Source organism: Mizuhopecten yessoensis, unplaced genomic scaffold (genome assembly GCF_002113885.1).
Source record: "Mizuhopecten yessoensis strain PY_sf001 unplaced genomic scaffold, ASM211388v2 scaffold371, whole genome shotgun sequence".
NCBI lineage: Eukaryota > Metazoa > Mollusca > Bivalvia > Pectinida > Pectinidae > Mizuhopecten > Mizuhopecten yessoensis.
Genome location: NW_018403513.1, coordinates 733,382 through 752,087, shown reverse-complemented (window position 1 = coordinate 752,087; position 18,706 = coordinate 733,382). Strand labels below are relative to the sequence as shown.

At 39.4% G+C, this 18,706-nt stretch overlaps 1 protein-coding gene across 3 annotated transcripts in view; it reads right to left on the bottom strand.

Moving 5' to 3' along the window:
- The window catches only part of LOC110447083, a 134,518-nt gene that overhangs the window by 13,167 nt on the left and 102,645 nt on the right, over window positions 1-18,706 (bottom strand). For all 3 annotated transcript variants that reach the window (XM_021492530.1, XM_021492538.1, XM_021492544.1), the window contains 4 exons: window positions 17,019-17,120; window positions 11,541-11,646; window positions 1,090-1,297; window positions 270-404 (listed from right to left, as the gene is read on the bottom strand). In XM_021492530.1, the coding sequence (XP_021348205.1) occupies window positions 270-404; window positions 1,090-1,297; window positions 11,541-11,646; window positions 17,019-17,120 (551 nt within the window). The remainder of the gene's footprint in view (window positions 1-269; window positions 405-1,089; window positions 1,298-11,540; window positions 11,647-17,018; window positions 17,121-18,706) is intronic.

Sequence of the window (18,706 nt, the reverse complement as noted above, 5' to 3'; positions counted from 1 at the left end):
TATCAATCATGTTGAATAGTTGACGGAATGTCAATAATATACAATACAATCATTCATCATGGCAGTGTACCGAGATTTCATATTTTTTAAATCATGTCACATTACAAAATACATCAAAATCTTGGTATTAGATTTAACCAATGGGATCCTAACAACAAAAGGCAAGACATCAATTGTTGGCAAAATGTACTCTTGTCTGTGTCGAGGAACGAATTTAATAAGAATTCATGCTCTTTGTGTTCCTGACATGTATGTCATTATTTGTATACCGTTTTTCGTAGAACTCGAGGACTTTCCGAATGTCGTAGCTGTACATGTAGGGGTCGACATTCTGAAGGTTGATTGGTTCGTCTGGTTTACCGTCCAGTTTGTTGAGTAGCTGAAGGACTTCGGGGTTAGATGACCTGATATTGAAAAGAAATTTATACAAGTTCTTTCAAATTTTATTTCATGCTACATTACTACTGACTTGAGTTCCATCTTATATGTCACTTTGGGATATCTTCACTCTAAGGTTTTTGTTAAACTCAGGCAGATTGGCTTTCTGAAAACTTGCAGTAAACAAGTTTTCTTTTTTCATATTTGGATTACGAGGAATCTTATAGAAAGCAAATGTTTGATTGGTTTTTCCGATAACAAATTTTATTATGATTACGCCATGTTCTAAGCTTTCACGTCTGCAAGAAAGCTTTCCTAGAAAATGAAGACTATATCAGCTCTGTTACTCTCCGGATATGCTGGGTAAATCTCTCTCCGGTCATTATGACCATACTTATGTAAAATCCACTAATTTTAAATGTATATAATTGTTCTATAAACCACTAATTTGTACGGATTTTTTCTCATTCATCCCTGAAGACACAATTGAACTCTTCCAATTCAAAGGTTGGAATAATCCATCCTCAAATTTCAGGGGTGATTGTGTTAATTACCGGTATGAAAAGACCAATAAATCTCAATAAATCTTTCTTGTTTGACTTCGTCTCAATATTTGTGAGATATTTGAACTTACGTTTGACTTTCTTTGGTAATAAACATACAAAAAACATCTCGTGAAAATTTAAGTGATTCATAGGTGTTTTTCCTTACCAACAGGTCATGGGAACTTCATCCCCTCCCAGATGAATGTACTCATCCTTGAAAACATGGAGGACCTCATTGAAGAGATTTTTGAGGAAACGGTATGTCTCATTCTTGCTGGGGTCGAGGGGTCCCAGGTAGCCATTGACTGGATGTGTTCCCTGGTAACACTGGGTAAGAAGGTCAGGTCGACTGAGGCCCCAGGAATAGGTGTGACCTGTGAGGGATAAGGTTATAGAAATCTGTAGAATTCAAAGTGAAAACAACTGAATTCTCTTAAATCCAAAATCAGACTGGATGCAGCATACTTTTGGCATTTTAGAACCAGAATTCTACAAAACATAGATTTTTCCACCCATATAAGGCCAAAAAAGAAATATGTGTGTTTCCTGTTTCTACTGGGGGTCGGCAGGTAGCCAATTTTTTTAATTTTTATTACTACGCTTATATAGAGCAGGACTTCTGACTTTTAACATTGCTCATCACTAAATGCCAATAAAAACTTTAGGGAAGGCACAAAAATCTAGGGTTGGTAAGGAAATCGGAAACACACATTTTTTTTCTTGGCCTTTACAGTTGTTTCTGTTATTATGAATTCATTCTCCTATTAATCACATAAACGATTGATGTCCCAAAACTTTGACAGTTACAACTTTGAATCTAGCAGTGACCTCTTTCCTTCACACTTTTCCTTGTAAAGCTGAATTCATTTATATCTGTAAACCAGAGGCCCAGAGGGCCTGTATCGCTCACCTGGATAATAAAGCAACCATGGGAAATTATTCTTATTACATAAAATCCCTCCAATGGTACAGTAGAAGAAGGATTTTAAAGGTTTTAACTCTTTATTTCCCCTATTTGGCCCGGCAACTCTACTCCTAGGGGGTCCACACCCACCAATTATACAACATTGAGTCCCCTTGATCACCCAACAATGCTCCAGACCAAATTGGGATGAAATCCCTGAATCTCCATGGTAGAAGAAGGATTTTAAAGGTTTTACCTCTATTTCCCCTATTGGGACCCACCCCTCTGCCCCCAAGGGGGCCACATCCACAGTTTATACAAAATTGAGTCTCCTAATGGCCTAAGGATGCTCCAGACCAAATTTAGTCCAAATCTACTGGGCCATTTAGTACAAGTAGCACTTTAAAGCATAGTTCTTTGTTCAAGCTGATTGTCTAAATTTAAATTGCAGCATTACAATATTTCTGAAACCCCTTTTGAAGAAATTGGGTTTTAGCCAACATGGTGAAAATTGGATTCAAAGAAAATATCACATTTTTTTCTATTTAGATTTATTCCTAGAAACGAAGGAATAGATTGACGTATGATTTTGATGAGGGTTATTCAAAGCTCCATCCCACAACTGAGGCGCGATGTATATTGATTTAGATGGAACAATAAATGAAGCTCCGTCAGCCCTTCCTTTCATGTTGTCATAATGATGCAAAATCTTCTCCGTACATGTAGCGGTTTTATTGATCACTTGAACAAAAGCTGAGGAAACAGAATAACAAACAAATGCAGGAAGTTCCTTGTTCTTTAATAACTTCCATCTTCAATCGAATTAACAGACTTTCGAGTGTGGCTCTATGCAATGACAACTGGCAATTCTGTATAATACATTTTTCAAAACTGACGAACACCATCTTCACTTTGGAATATAATTGAAACAAATCTAACTGTTTCTGCCTTTTCTGCTATAATTGGAAATTATTTAACTCTTTCATTGTCACAAAACATTTAACGTTGGCCAAAGACAAAAGCATATTTTGTTTTATTTATGGTACATTTATGGTCCTGCGTCATGACTCCCTTGTACTTTAAGGTAAAAACATTTAACATGAAACACCTGCCCGTTGGTGACACTGGAGCTGTGGTGACACCTGCCCGATTGGGGACACTGGAGCTGTGGTGACACCTGCCGGATTGGGAACACTGGAGCTGTGGTGACACCTGCCCACTGGTGACACTGGAGCTGTGATGTAAAAGACAAAAGCATATTTTGTTTTATTTATGGTACATTTATGGTTCTGCGTCATGACTCCCTTGTACTTTAAGGTAAAAACATTTAACATGAAACAACTGCCCGTTGGTGACACTGGAGCTGTGGTGACCCCTTCCCGATTGGGGACACCGGAGCTGTCGTGACACCTGCCCGATTGGTGACACTGAAGCTGTGGTGACACCTGCCCGATTGGTGACACTGGGGCTGTGGTGACACCTGCCCAATTGGTGACACTGGAGCTGTGGTGACACCTTCCCGATTGGGGACACCGGAGCTGTAGTGACACCTGCCCGATTGGTGACACTGGAGCTGTGGTGACACCTGCCGGATTGGGAACACTGGAGCTGTGGTGACACCTTCCCGATTGGGGACACAGGAGCTGTAGTGACACCTGCCCAATTGGTGACACTGGAGCTGTGGTGACACCTGCCGGATTGGGAACACTGGAGCTGTGGTGACACCTGCCCAATTGGGGACACTGGAGCTGTGGTGACACCTGCCCGATTGGCGACACTGAAGCTGTGGTGACACCTGCCCGATTGGGGACCCTGGAGCTGTGGTGACACCTTCCCCAATGGTGACGCTGGAGCTGTGGTGACACCTGCCCGATTGGGGACACTGGAGCTGTGGTGACACCGACCCCAATGGTGAGACTGGAGCTGTGGTGACACCTGCCCGATTGGTGACACTGGAGCTGTGGTGACACCTGCCTGATTGGGGACACTGGAGCTGTGGTGACACCGCCCCAAGTGGTGACACTGGAGCTGTGGTGACACCTGACCATTGGTGACACTGGAGCTGTGGTGACACCGACCCCAATGGTGGGACTGGAGCTGTGGTGACACCTGCCCGATTGGTGACCCTGGAGCTGTGGTGACACCTGCCCGATTGGGGAAACTGGAGCTGTGGTGCCACCGACCCCAATTGTGAGACTGGAGCTGTGGTGACACCTGCCCCATTGGTGAGACTGGAGCTGTGGTGACACCTGCCCCATTGGTGACACTGGAGCTGTGGTGACACCCGACCACTGGTGACACTGGAGCTGTGGTGACACCTGCACAATTGGGGACACTGGAGCTGTGGTGACACCTTCCCCAATGGTGTCACTGGAGCTGTGGTGACACCTGCCCTATTGGTGACACTGGAGCTGTGGTGACACTGGAGCTTTGGTGACACCTGCCCACGGAACACTGGAGCTGTGGTGACACCTGCCCAATTGGTGACACTGGAGCTGTGGTGACACCGGCCCCAATGGTGTCACTGGAGCTGTGGTGACACCTGCCTGATTGGGGACACTGGAGCTGTGGTGACACCTTCCTCAATGGTGACACTGGAGCTGTGGTGACACCTGACCATTGGTGACACTGGAGCTGTGGTGACACCGGCCCCAATGGTGAGACTGGAGCTGTGGTGAGACCTGCCCGATTGGTGACACTGGAGCTGTTGTGGCACCTGCCCAACGGTGACACTGGAGCTGTGGTGACACCTGCTCGATTGGTGACACTGGCGCTGTGGTGACACCTGCCCGATTGGTGACCCTGGAGCTGTGGTGACACCTGCCCGATTGGCGACACTGGAGCTGTGGTGACACCTGCCCGATTGGGGACCCTGGAGCTGTGGTGACACCGACCCCAATGGGGACACTGGAGCTGTGGTGACACCTGCTCAATGGTGACTCTGGAGCTGTGGTGACACCTGCCCGATTGGGGACCCTGGAGCTGTGGTGACACCGACCCCAATGGTGAGACTGGAGCTGAGGTGACACCTGCCCGATTGGTGACACTGGGGCTGTGGTGACACCTGCCCGATTGGTGACACTGAAGCTGTGGTGACACCTGCCCGATTGGTGACACTGGAGCTGTGGTGACACTGGAGCTTTGGTGACACCTGCCCACTGGTGACACTGGAGAAGTGGTCACACCTGCCCACTGGTGACACTGGAGCTGTGATGTAATACTATCAAATTCCAATATGGTGCTAAAAATTCAAGTTTCGGTCCAAATTGAGAAAGTAAATTCTGTTTACGTTTTTGTTTTGTTGTTGACGCAATTCTTTTAAAATGAAATATGTTTGTAAATGTAACATAGATTTAAGATATTTTAGCTACTTACTTGTTATTTTGAGGATCCGCTATATAGTTAAAAGCTATACCACTTTGATCAATTCACTATTTGACAATGGTGCATTATCAAGTTATCAAGGGAAGAAGAGATCTTCTCTAAACAACAGACCACCATTTTAAATATCTGTATCCAACAGATCTTCACACCTTCAATCCAACTGACTTTACTGAATCAGCATCAGAATATGGGATTTGAGTTAGAATATGCATTCGCTCTTGAATTTTCGCAAATTTTTATTTCTTTTTGAAAACAAGAAGAATTACAACTAAAAAATACCATTTTTTGTACATTATTATACACATGTTTTTGTAAAAGTGAACTTAACCAGGTCAAAACCAGAACTTTAAAAGTTGATTTGCCCTACTGACAGTTCTTTATGATAACTTGTCTAAAAATACTGCACAAATAGAAAAAAATGTTTTTACTAGGTGCATGAACCGGCAGACGACTGATCCTTAGATCTGAGAAGTCACGTTTCTGAAATGATAGCATTGCAATATAAGCCGGCAATGTGACACATTAGGTTCCTTTACTCAGTAAAAAGGTTAAATCCTGATCCTTTGTGTTGTGTCTCTTGTGACATCTGCTAAGTACCGGACGTAATGCACAACACGGGGCGGACTAGGGTTATGTGAATAACAAGTTAACTTGTACGTCATTGGGGTGAAAGGTTTTGTAAAAGAATTGAGGAAGGATCCGGTTAGATTGCCAATTTAAGTACAATTAGCCTGTGTAAACTGTCCAGCGACGACGCGTGGGTCACGGCAGGTTCAGTCAGCCAGACTACCTTCGGCCCGTAATGTTACATTATTCAGGAGAAAAAAATCAAATGTGCACAACTTCACAAGGAGTGTTACATCCCACATCTTTGATGAAATGCTACAACTGTGAAATACCTCCAAGTCAACAGACAAGTGACTTTTGAACACATAGTGGAAAAGAAAAGGTTCTGACATTTCAACAAAAAGTTGAACATGTTCAATTGTTGTTTTGTTCTGAGGTGGCTTTCAGAAGGATAGTTACTGTAAACACAGGCACTAATCAGATAATACTACCCAACATAGCACAAACATTGCAGTGCGAACAACCTCGGTAAATAGCTCTAGAAACTGTAACAATGATTCATTACCAACCAGAAGTAAAGGGACAGACATAACCATAAGCTATACTTAGTTCGTTGCTAGGCGCTCACTAACAAGATCTGAAGACAACATCATCAATGTCGTCATTTTTCTTTCTCTTTGTAAAACTACAAAACTGAACATGGTTTTGAATTAGGGAACTTATAACACCACATTGAAAGACAATGTAGAATTAGTATAGATATCCATGTTGTTTCTGAAATAGTGCTCAATTTACTTTCAAACATTCCAAGTACTTTCCTTAGTCGTCCTGACCTTAGTCGTCCTGACAATGTGTATTTTTCTACAGTCAGAGGTTCAATTAGTCCCTACCACTGCTAGACACAGAGTTTGTCCCTAACTAGCTCTTTCCAAGCTCAGAATTATTATTCAATATTCCTATTTTGTCAGATAACAAGTTTTCTCCATCTTTCCAAAGACATGTAGTTTTCCTGACTCTGTCAGACATTGTTTTTCCCTGCCAGACATTGTTTTTCCCTGCAGTCAGCAGACCTTGAGCATAATTGTCCCTATTTTTGTAAGACATCAAAATCTCTCTTTCATCAAGTTTTTCCCAACCTCTTTGTCAGACATCGACTTTCTTTGTCAGACTTTTAGCTGTAATACCCATTTTCTATCAAACATGAAGTTTGTCCCTGTTTCTGTCAGGCACAGTTTCTCCATACGGTTGCCCCTACCTTGAGTTAATGCCCCTGCATATGTCTTTCAAAGATTGAGTTTGCCCCTACCTTGTCAGACCATGAGTTGTAATGCCCCCGTGTCTTTCAAACATTGAGTTTACCCATACCTTGTCAGACCATGAGTTGTAATGCCCCTGTGTCTTTCAAACATTGAGTTTGCCCCTACCTTGTCACACCTTAAGTTGTAATGCCCCTGTGTCTTTCAAACATTGAGTTTACCCTTACCTTGTCAGACCATGAGTTGTAATGCCCCTGTGTCTTTCAAACATTGAGTTTACCCTTACCTTGTCAGACCATGAGTTGAAATGCCCCTGTGTCTTTCAAACATTGAGTTTGCCCCTACCTTGTCAGAACTTAAGTTGTAATGCCCCTGTGTCTTTCAAACATTGTCATGCACTGTGTTTGTCCCTGACTTTGTCATACAAAGAAGTCCCCCCTAAAACTATCATGCAATTGTGTATGTTGAAATTTTTCCTAACTTTGCCACATTGGGTTTTTGTATGACCCTTAATTTAATTACTATGACATTCACCAGTAATAAGTGTAACATATGTCTGAACAAACAAACTGTCAAGGACAGGTTATACAGGTTCAAGTCTCCATTATAAAAGAACAATGCACTTTCTTGTGACTACTGGTGATCTGTCAATCATTACTATCAGTCATACCTATGCTATTTATCCCATTGACTCTGAAAATCATTTTCTCACAAAACACAATTTATTATCTACTTTCCCTCAACATAAATACATTTTTACATGCAAAAGTATTGAGTAAATTCAGGTTCCAATAAAGTGAAGCCAAGCATTTATTTATTTATCTCCTTCAGAATTGTATGACTTTCATGGGAAATAATGATTGAAAAAAAAATCAACTTTTAAAGTCTGATGCAGGAAACATGGAAAAATATAGACACTTTTTTAACGATTTTTTTTGTATTTTTTTTTACTTCTGCCTCACTTAGATGTACATCGAATATTTCCATTTGAAAAAAATTGTATATCATTACGTTGATAACATACAGAAAAGCAATAATTTCTGGATGGTATCAAGATAGGACTGACCGGGACTGTTGCCTTGTCTGTGTCCCTCAGTCTAATGAAGACATATGCTAGCTTGTAATCCAATAATGATGTAACTCGATATGAAAATTCCAGCACCATACTTCCCTCCAGTTGTCCGCTAGCAATTTATAAAATTCTCCATATATCCTGTGTTGCAGGTGTTTGACTTTTTCGTTTAAAAACACATTTCAGATTTACCATGGATTGACTGAGACATTTCTCTTATATTACTCTTTGTGGAGTTGACCCCTGGTCAGAATTTGACAGATATTTCAGAAGTTATAGCTAGTTTTATACAATGAAAAATATAAAACATGTACATAGTCACAGTTTAAACATGAATACAGGACCATCTTCATCCAAAAATTGTCTACTGTATAGCGGTTACATATCGCGGGAGGTTATAATTTTCCCTATATTCAAGCTTTGACTAATATCTGTGAATGCTAAACATCAGGGAAATTATCAAAAATGTTAACCACTTTTACGGACCTTATCACAACATGTTGAAAATACTTATAACCCAACGCTGTTATGTAAGCTTAAATGAACTCAAATAAGATTATCACCACTCCTACAAAGGTACATACACATTTGATTTTCTTTTGAGTGAAGTCACTAGCGGATGACAACAATCGGGATCAGTGTTTTCAAACGGTTTACTTGTAATTTGAGATTTAACCCTTAAATGATGACACTCAAGTACGTTGCATGACACATGGGATTTGGGTGCACAGCAAAATGTAACCCCCGCGAATATGTACTGAATACGAAACTGCAAATTATTGACCCCGCAAATTTAAACCGCAATACAGTACTAAGTGATATTGTATGGAACTTCTATTAAAGGGACAGTTTTGGGATTATTATTTTTTTATAATCTTGTCACAAATTTCTTTATGATTGTGTAATGATGATAGGTTTCCATGTCAGTAGACCTTATATGTGTATATATATATACATCTTCACATAATGGGTCGGGTATCTCATTTAAGATTTAAAGCCCTTTTTATGTATCAATATTGTCTATCCACATGACGAGGAAATGCAGTCATATGGCCGAGTGAAACGTCCACTGGGTTTTAGCTGGCCATACTACTTCCGCCTCAAGCATTTATCATTAACTCCTAAGTACCATTTTCCTATAGACACCATTTACTGGGGATTTTCCTGAGTTGTGCACCAGTTTGATAAAACTAAAGGTATGAATTACTATATCAGAGAACCTTTTGTCATTTAGCATTTCTTAACTGATTTGTGACTCTTGAAATAAATAATTCATTCATTCAATAGAATGTAATGTAGTCAAAAATATTGATAAAATATGAAGAATTTTACATAAAAGTGATCCATGATAAAAATGGCTTTGGAGAGTTACCACAAAATGATATGCATTACAGGAAGTGTTAAAAGGCAACAACAGATTCAGCCAACTAAAACTGACCAACTCTTACATTATAAACCCTATACAAACAGAAATAAGAACTGTTTGCATAAACTTAGCTGTACATATCAACCAGGACTGAGAATCTAGACAGACATTCATGTGACTCTTATCATCAGTGGTGTCGTTATCTTAAACAGTTCAGAACGTTTACGCTTTTGTATTGGTGAAAATATTAAGGTAAATGGAGTATTCATTAAAATACGTGTTTTACATAATGAGAAAATCCCCAGGGATTTTGAAACAATAACTTGAATACTGACAAAATCTTTTTGAATTTTCTCCTTTCCTGATTTGAAATTTTCGGAATTTAAAAAACACTTGGAACTTATTTCATTGGCCAATCTTATGATGTCACTTAGTGACAATGGTTTTCAACCTCATCTTCCATTGTGATGTCATTGATTATAGCAATTGTTTCTCTGAAAGAAAACAGGAATATCGTATTCCCAAGAGAAACACACAGTTTTCTGGATATAATACCTGTCTAGATATAATACCTGTCTGTCTATAGATATAATACCTGTCTAGATATAACACCTGTCTAGATATAATACCTGTCTAGATATAATACCTGAACATTTTGGGAGAAAACCATCCCTAAACTCATGATAGTAAGTTGATTATCATGTTTATCAAACTCTAATTAAAATTAATTCAATAACTTACTCATGTTACATAAACACGATAACCAACCACCACTCGTTGTGGAACCTCTGTGTCTCTGCTCTGATGGGAAAAATAATTCAAACCTAAGGTCTATTGTTTGAGGAACAATGTGTTCTGAATAACAAAATCAACCCTTGTCATTTACCTGCACCTGGCGCCAGAATATTAGGTGAAATGCGTACAGCAAGTTGTGAATAGATTATCAGACAACATTACATAACTATAATGATACCTGTCATACAGTTTCATTTCAATCCAGGTATTTATTTTGCGGAAGACCATTCAGAGTACTAGTGCTACCATGCACCTGGTTCTCATTAGCTGAACATTTTGTACAAAAGTTTTATTCAGGAGAAAACATTGAATTCCTACCCTGTAATACGGTTTGATACTATTTTCTCACAACATAACAAACTAGATTTACCTTGAAGCACTGGCTTCACGGAAACCCCTGCACCCAACATATCTGTTTCTATATGGTATTGTTGATGTGATGATAGATTGATTACACATTATATTAGATCTAAACTAACATATTTATTCAACATTTCCTACAAACGGAATATTTCCAAAGTTATAAACTTCCTGAAAGCTATGTTATGCTGCATTTAAAATATTTGGTACTTGAGACCAAGGTCAAATACTTGCTCAATGACCTTATAAACCTCATTACATTCCATGACACACCACCTGACAATGATGTACCTCCACATCAAGTTGAAGTCATATTGATTTCACAATTTTATTACGAGACATATTGCTTGACCATTAAGTACCTTTACAGTAAGTCTGAAGTCCATAATGAAACAGAAGCCAAGGTATGATATAGAAATCTGGGTAACACTTTATTCTAGTACTTGGGGTCCAGGTCAAATGTCAAAAAGAAGTCAATGTGACCTCATTTTAGTACACGACACACCAAATTCCTGTGCCTATGTGCAAAGTGCTTACGAAACATGTATTACATGTTTTAGTAATTGAGGTCAATGTCAAAGGTCAAATAGAGATGGCACACCTTCCTTTACACATCAGTGAGCCCACTCGATCCAAGGATGCTCCAGATTGAATCTGGTAGAAATGCTTTAATCCATACAGAAGGAGGAAGGAGAAAGTTTTTAACATTTACCTCACCTAAATAGGCCACACCTTTCTGCCCCAGGGGTGGGGGGGGGGGGAACAGCAACAACCTCCTTTTATACGACATTGAGTCCAATTGTCTAAAGAACAAACAGTACAGGTCAGATCTGGATAACTTCTCCAAGCCTATCACCTGAATTGGACATTCATAGAATCTTAGAAACTCTTGCCTTATTTGTATTGTACTCACCTGGTGTGTCAAACTCGGGCATGATCCGGATCCCACGCATCCTACCATACTCAATTATCTCATCCAGGTCTTCATGAGTGTAGACAAAAGTAGGATGGTACGCTCCCTGAAAAATTGGAGAGAAACAGTTTAGTGTTACTTTATTTCTCCTACCACATGGTCATTGACCCAAGTGACAGCCAATTAATCATCTGTTACAATATTCAATAGGAAGGTGGGAAAGAAAAGTTACACGTTTAACTAACAACAAAATCATCTTCTGTTAATTGCAATGACAACTTTGACACAAGAGAGAGAAAAGTGTATATTTTAACGATGTCAAATTTGTATGATTTCTCTCACCTGGCTCCAGTTTTACAAACGTTCGGGAATAAATTATTTAAGTTCATGAAACTCAAATAATGCTTTTAAATGGACAAAATTTTGTTTATGTATAATTATATGCTTTTCAAGCAGATGCCTTCCATAAGTCCCCACTGATCGTTAAAAAAATATCCAATTAAGCACTACATATTCCATCATTACAAGTTTTCGACATATTTAATTAATTATCAAAATTTTGTTTCTTTGTTTTTTAGTTTTGTTTTTCAAATAATTGCAATTTCCAGCTAGGAGATGCTTTTTATTATGCCATTGTTAAAAGCACAATTCTATAATATACGGGAGTGGGATATCCAACGTCTGTGCAAAGAGTTCTGCAAAGGTCTGTGTTACCGTGCAGACAGATTCCACAAGGAATACACGCGTTCGGCCATACTAATTTGTTTTTATTGAGTAAATAAATGGTTAATTTGTCATCATTTTAAACATTCTGTGTCGGCTTGAAACATCAATGAAAGCAGTATCTACTACAGATACAAGAAATGAAAAACAAATCATTACAGAATGACAGACCCAGAGCTACATAGGTAAACATTACAGAATGACAGACCAGAGCTACATAGGTAAACATTACAGAATGGCAGACCCAGAGCTACATAGGTAAACATTAAAGAATGACAGACACAGAGCTACATAGGTAAACATTACAGAATGGCAGACCCAGAGCTACATAGGTAAACATTACAAAATGACAGACCCAGAGCTACATAGGTAAACAATACAGAATGACAGACCCAGAGCTACATAGGGAAACATTACAGAATGACAGACCCATAGCTACATAGGTAAACATTACAGAATGACATACCCAGAGCTACATAGGTAAACATTACAGACTGACAGACCCAGAGCTACATAGGTAAACATAACAGAATGACAGACCCAGAGCTACATAGGAAAACATAACAGAATGACAGACCCAGAGCTACATAGGTAATCATCACAGAATGACAGACCCAGAGCTACATAGGAAATCATTACAGAATGACAGACCCAGAGCGACATAGGTAAACATTACAGAATGACAGACCAGAGCTACATAGGTAAACATTACAGAATGAAAGACCCAGAGCTACATAGGTAAACATTACAAAATGACAGACCCAGAGCTACATAGGTAATCATCACAGAATGACAGACCCAGAGCTACATAGGTAGTCATTACAGAATGACAGACCCAGAGCTACATATGTAATCATTACAGGATGACAGACCCAGAGCTACATAGGAAAACATAACAGAATGACAGACCCAGAGCTACATAGGTAGTCATTACAGAATGACAGACCCAGAGCTACAAAGGTAAGCATTACAGAATGACAGACCCAGAGCTACAAAGGTAAGCATTACAGAATGACAGACCCAGAGCTACAAAGGTAAGCATTACAGAATGACAGACCCAGAGCTACATATGTAATCATTACAGGATGACAGACCCAGAGCTACATAGGTAAACGTTACAGGATGACAGACCCAGAGCTACATAGGAAAACATAACAGAATGACAGACCCAGAGCTACATAGGAAAACATAACAGAATGACAGACCCAGAGCTACATAGGGAAACATTACAGAATGACAGACCCATAGCTACATAGGTAAACATTACAGAATGACAGCCCCAGAGCTACATAGGTAAACATTACAGAATGAAAGACCCAGAGCTACATAGGTAAACATTACGGAATGACAGACCCAGAGCTACATAGGTAAACATCACAGAATGACAGACCCACAGCTACATAGGTAAACATTACAGAATGACAGACACAGAGCTACATAGGTAAACATTACAGAATGACAGACCAGAGCTACATAGGTAAACATTACAGAATGACAGACCCAGAGCTACATATGTAAACAATCTACCAGCCGACTGTGAAACGTTGCCGTAGAACTAGTACTGATTTCAATTACCCGAGTCAGTTGATGTAAGGTTTAAGCACGGATGAGTAAATAGCTATTGATTAGGCTTTAGAAGCAAGTCTGAAGGTCAAAAATCCTGTCAAGGTCAATCGGGAGTCTAAATTGATCACTCTGACGCGACTTGGACATGACCAAACATCCACGGCATTAATTGTACTTGTGAATCTCTGGTTGCCTGCCCATTAGAGTCCCTCTGTGGTCTTATTACACAATGGAGATGGATCCAACATCAGCGATAATTGTTGCTGTTTTACATTCATATATGCGGGCGAGTACGATAATTGAATGGAATCTATCACTTTTGTACACAGAAACACCAAGTACACGATGCATTGTTTGACAGCACAACTCCACAAAATATTTTGATAAACGAGCCCATACCACCTACAATTATAGCATCATATTGTAGTTTATATAAATGTCTCCTCTTACATACACAGCATCCTCCGGAAATCTATCATTTACTATAGCAACAGGAGTAATATGGCTTTTATGGTACACAGACTTCGATGTTACAGCAAACACAGAGACTGGACTAAGTTGGAGAGCTTGATTTTCCTTTTATATATATACAACACTTCTAGTAAAGAGTTTAGCATGGATATTTAAAATCAATTGAAAAACATCTTGTTTGTTTACAGGAGTTTTCTTTTGACATGACTTTTATGAAAGGCGTTTTATGAATTCTTCATTAAAGTGAGCCTCTGCCGAGCTAAAACAAAAAAATTGTTAGGATTTCATCACTGAAATAATATTTCTGGAAAAAAAATCGACATTTTTCCAAGTCAGTCCTGTAGTCTGTAATATTCAGAAATCTTGGCTCTACATCAATTTTTTCCCATTTTGATGTCAAAATATAATCCGGAAATCTGTGATTATCTTATTGATTATTATTTTATGATGTCACAGTGGGTCTTATTACCTATATTAACACGCAAAAAATGTGTCGTGGATGTATTCGCTGAATATCATGACAATCATGGGATAAACCAAATTATACTTGTCAATTATACCAGCCTTATTTTGTAACTATAACACTTGTGTTTCTGACTACAGAACTTTAACACATAAAACAACTTTACCACTGCTGGGTAACACAGTACTTGGCTGAGCTCCTAGCATGGACGTTGGATCTCCCACCCCCCAAATGTTACCACTGTGTTTTTGTCATTGCTCTTTATATATCCTGAATCACATACACTTCTAACATGACTTCTGTCAAATTCAGAACTTTTTTAACTGACTTTTTTTAGAGTTTAAAGTCTCTTCTTTTTGTAGAATTTTAAAGACCAGTGCTGGCTATGTGGTGTAATTGCCTTCACCAATGCATAGCGATGTCATGTCAGACAAGGGAAAGGGATGGGATACATTAATACATAATGGAAAAACATCGGCTACCATTCGCAAGAACTTTTTATCATTTATCAGCACATGAATGCAGGTCAATAAGACGACATGAAGAAAATCCATCTGTTATAATCCAAGTTAATGGTTGAGTCACTCTTTGTAAGTTCCCTGAAATTTCCCTAAGTGTATGTTCGTATTAAAATTTGCCTGGACTATTAATATTGACTCAACTCACTGTTTCTTTTGTAATTATAATGAAAACTAATGGATACTGTCCCAATCAGAAAAATTTCAAATCAAAAGTTCCAGAATTGCAGTAAAGAACCATTTAGAGCCTAACTCAGCCCTATTGTCAATCTATACTACTGACATTTTGCTATGGATCACCTATATTTTGAAAAAATTAAATCAAAATGTCAGAAAGGATATTATGTTTTTCTTCCGTACTGTTTAGGGTGAATATGTTAGCCTTCCAGATCATCCTGTGTGGGTGTGTTCAGTAAACCATAAAAGCGTGTGCACGTTTTTCCATGTGTACACCCATTTCAAAAGCTAAGCTAGGGTAAGTAAGGCGTTGTTCAAATTGTTAAGGAAATCAATTTGATTCTTTGTGTGTTTTTGTTTTAATATGGCACAAAGACAAACTAGAAAACGGTTAAATGACGGTGAAATGAATAGGGGCATCGGAATGCTGCAAGCTAGCATGTCTCAACGTCAGGTTGCAGCAGCTAGACCTTGGGGTGTCTCAAAGTGTGGTGGCAAGATCTGGAATTGTTTTCAAACTAACGGAAACCCTTCCAGACGTCATGCTGGAGGTCATTTTAGGGCTACAACACAGCGCCAAGACTGACTTTTGCTCATACAGGCACAGCGTCACAGGTTCCAGACTGCCACAGCTTTAAGGATTGACCTCCTAAATGCTTCTGGTACCCGGGTAGCCACTCAGACAGTTAGGAACCGTCCTCATGATGCTGGTTTAAGGTCATGTAGACCAGCAATTTGAGTTCCCTTAACTGCCTGCCATATTAGGGACCGATTGGATTGGGCCCAAGTTCACAGCACTTGGACTCTTCAGGAATGGGAACCGGTTCTATTTACTGCCATGAAATCTTTGATGCCTACATCAGACCCTACCCTGGGGCTATCGGCCCTGTCTTCATCCTTATGGACGATAATGCTAGGCCACATATATATAGAGCAAGGGTGACTGAGCAGTATCTACAGCAAGAGACTATTCAACAAATGGATTGTCCAGCCCGCTCCCTGGATCTAAATCCCATCGAGCATGTGTGGGACATGCTGCAGACAGCTCTGTCTGCCAGAAATGTTCAGCCAAGAACGCTCTAGGACCTGGGAACACCTTTGGTAGCTCAGAGTGAAACGCTATCACACAAAACCGGATACGCAATCTCATTTGGGGCATGCGCAGACGTTGTGAAGCTGTAATTGATGCTCATGGGCATCACACTCGATACTAAAACAGTTTCTGTTTATTTAGGATGAGTTTTGTTCAATTCAAGTTTTTTAGTGAACACCTCATTGTTACCAATTTCAAGGGTAACCCTTTTCCTGTGGCTACGATTTTTGGAATTTTTGCATGCTGTTGAATTGAAAGAACAATCAACTTTTCAAAAATAATCTCGGTATAAACCAAATGAAATATTTTTATTTTCACATTTGCCCAAAAATAAAAGCGATCCTTAGCAAAATGTGATTAGTATATATTGTGGTCATTTTAGTGAATAGACAGATTTATCACTATTGCCAGTTCAGGTCTGCCTGACCACTTTAGTCAGTTGAGGTTATGGTCAGTCCAGTACGTACCTTGTCGCTGAGGTCGGGGTAGACTTTGCTCTGATATGGGAAGGACTGGTCATCGACGATGTGCCAATGTAATACATTCATCTTGTTTTGTGACATAGCCTCCTGAAAACATCAAAATACATATATTATATTACTGTTGTTCTGTGTCATAGAATTATATTAACCCTCCTGAAAACATCAAAATACATATATTATATTACTGTTGTTCTGTGTCATACCCTCCTGAAAACATCAAAATACATATATTATATTACTATTGTTCTGGTAGAGGTCGCAGTGCGAATGCAATGGTTAGCGGTGGCGCTTGCACAGCGATCGTATGGCGTTCTCTGAGATGAGGCTGCGTCTCTACCGCGCTTATACGGCGCTGTGACAACTCGATGCACGCAGTGGAAGCACCGTGAGAGTGCCATGAGAGCGCAGACAATCGCCAACTATTAACTCTGTAGGAACCCGGTGGAACACCATGGAGCGCCGTAGAAACGCGATGGTCGCTGTGAGAACACCGTGACATCGACATCCTCATGAAAAATGTCAATTTTTCCTGCGATCTCACAGCGCTCTGGGAAATTTAACAATGCTGTGCAATCGCAGTGGCAACGCGGCTAGGTGTGACAGGGCTTTAAGAATGGGTGATATATCAACTTATATGGTTAGAATGGGTGATATATCCACTGATATGGTTAGTAATTGATGCTCATGGGCATCACACTCGAATGTAAGTATGGGTGATACATCAACTGATATGGTTAGAATGGGTGATATATCAACTTATATTGTTCGAATGAGTGATATATCAACTGATATGGTTAGAATGGGTGATATATCAACTTATATGGTTCGAATGAGTGATATATCAACTGATATGGTTAGAATGGGTGATATATCAACTGATATGGTTAGATTGGTTAATATATCGACTGATATGGTTAGATTGGGTGATATATCAACTGATATGGTACATTTAAGTAAGCGTGATAGATCAACTGCTATGGTTAGAATGGGTGATATATCAACTGATATAGTTAGAATGGGTGATACTATATCAACTGATATGGTAAGAATGGGGGATACATCAACTGATATGGTTAGAATGGGCGATATATCAACTGATATGGTTAGAATGGGTGATATCTCAACTGATATGGTTAGAATGGGTGATACTTTATCAACTGATATGGTAAGAATGGGTGATACATCAACTAATATGGTTAGAATGGGTGATATATCAACTGATATTGTTAGAATGGGTGATATAATTACTGGTATGGTTAGAATGGGTGATATCAACTGATATGGTTAGAATGGGTAATATATCAACTGATATGGTACATGTAAGTATGGGTGATGCATCAACTGATATGGTTAGAATGGGTGATCTATCAACTGATATGGTACATGTAAGTAAGCGTGATACATCAACTGATATGGTTAGCATGGGTGATATATCAACTGATATGGTTAGCATGGGTGATATATCAACTGATATGGTTAGATTGGGAGATACTTTATCAACTGATATGGTAGGAATGGGTGATACATCAACTGATATGGTTAGAAGGGGTGATACTTTAACAAATGATTTGGCAAGAATGGGTGATACATCAACTGATATGGTTAGTATGGGCGATATATCAACTGATATGGTTAGAATGGGTGATATCTCAACTGATATGGTTAGATTGGGT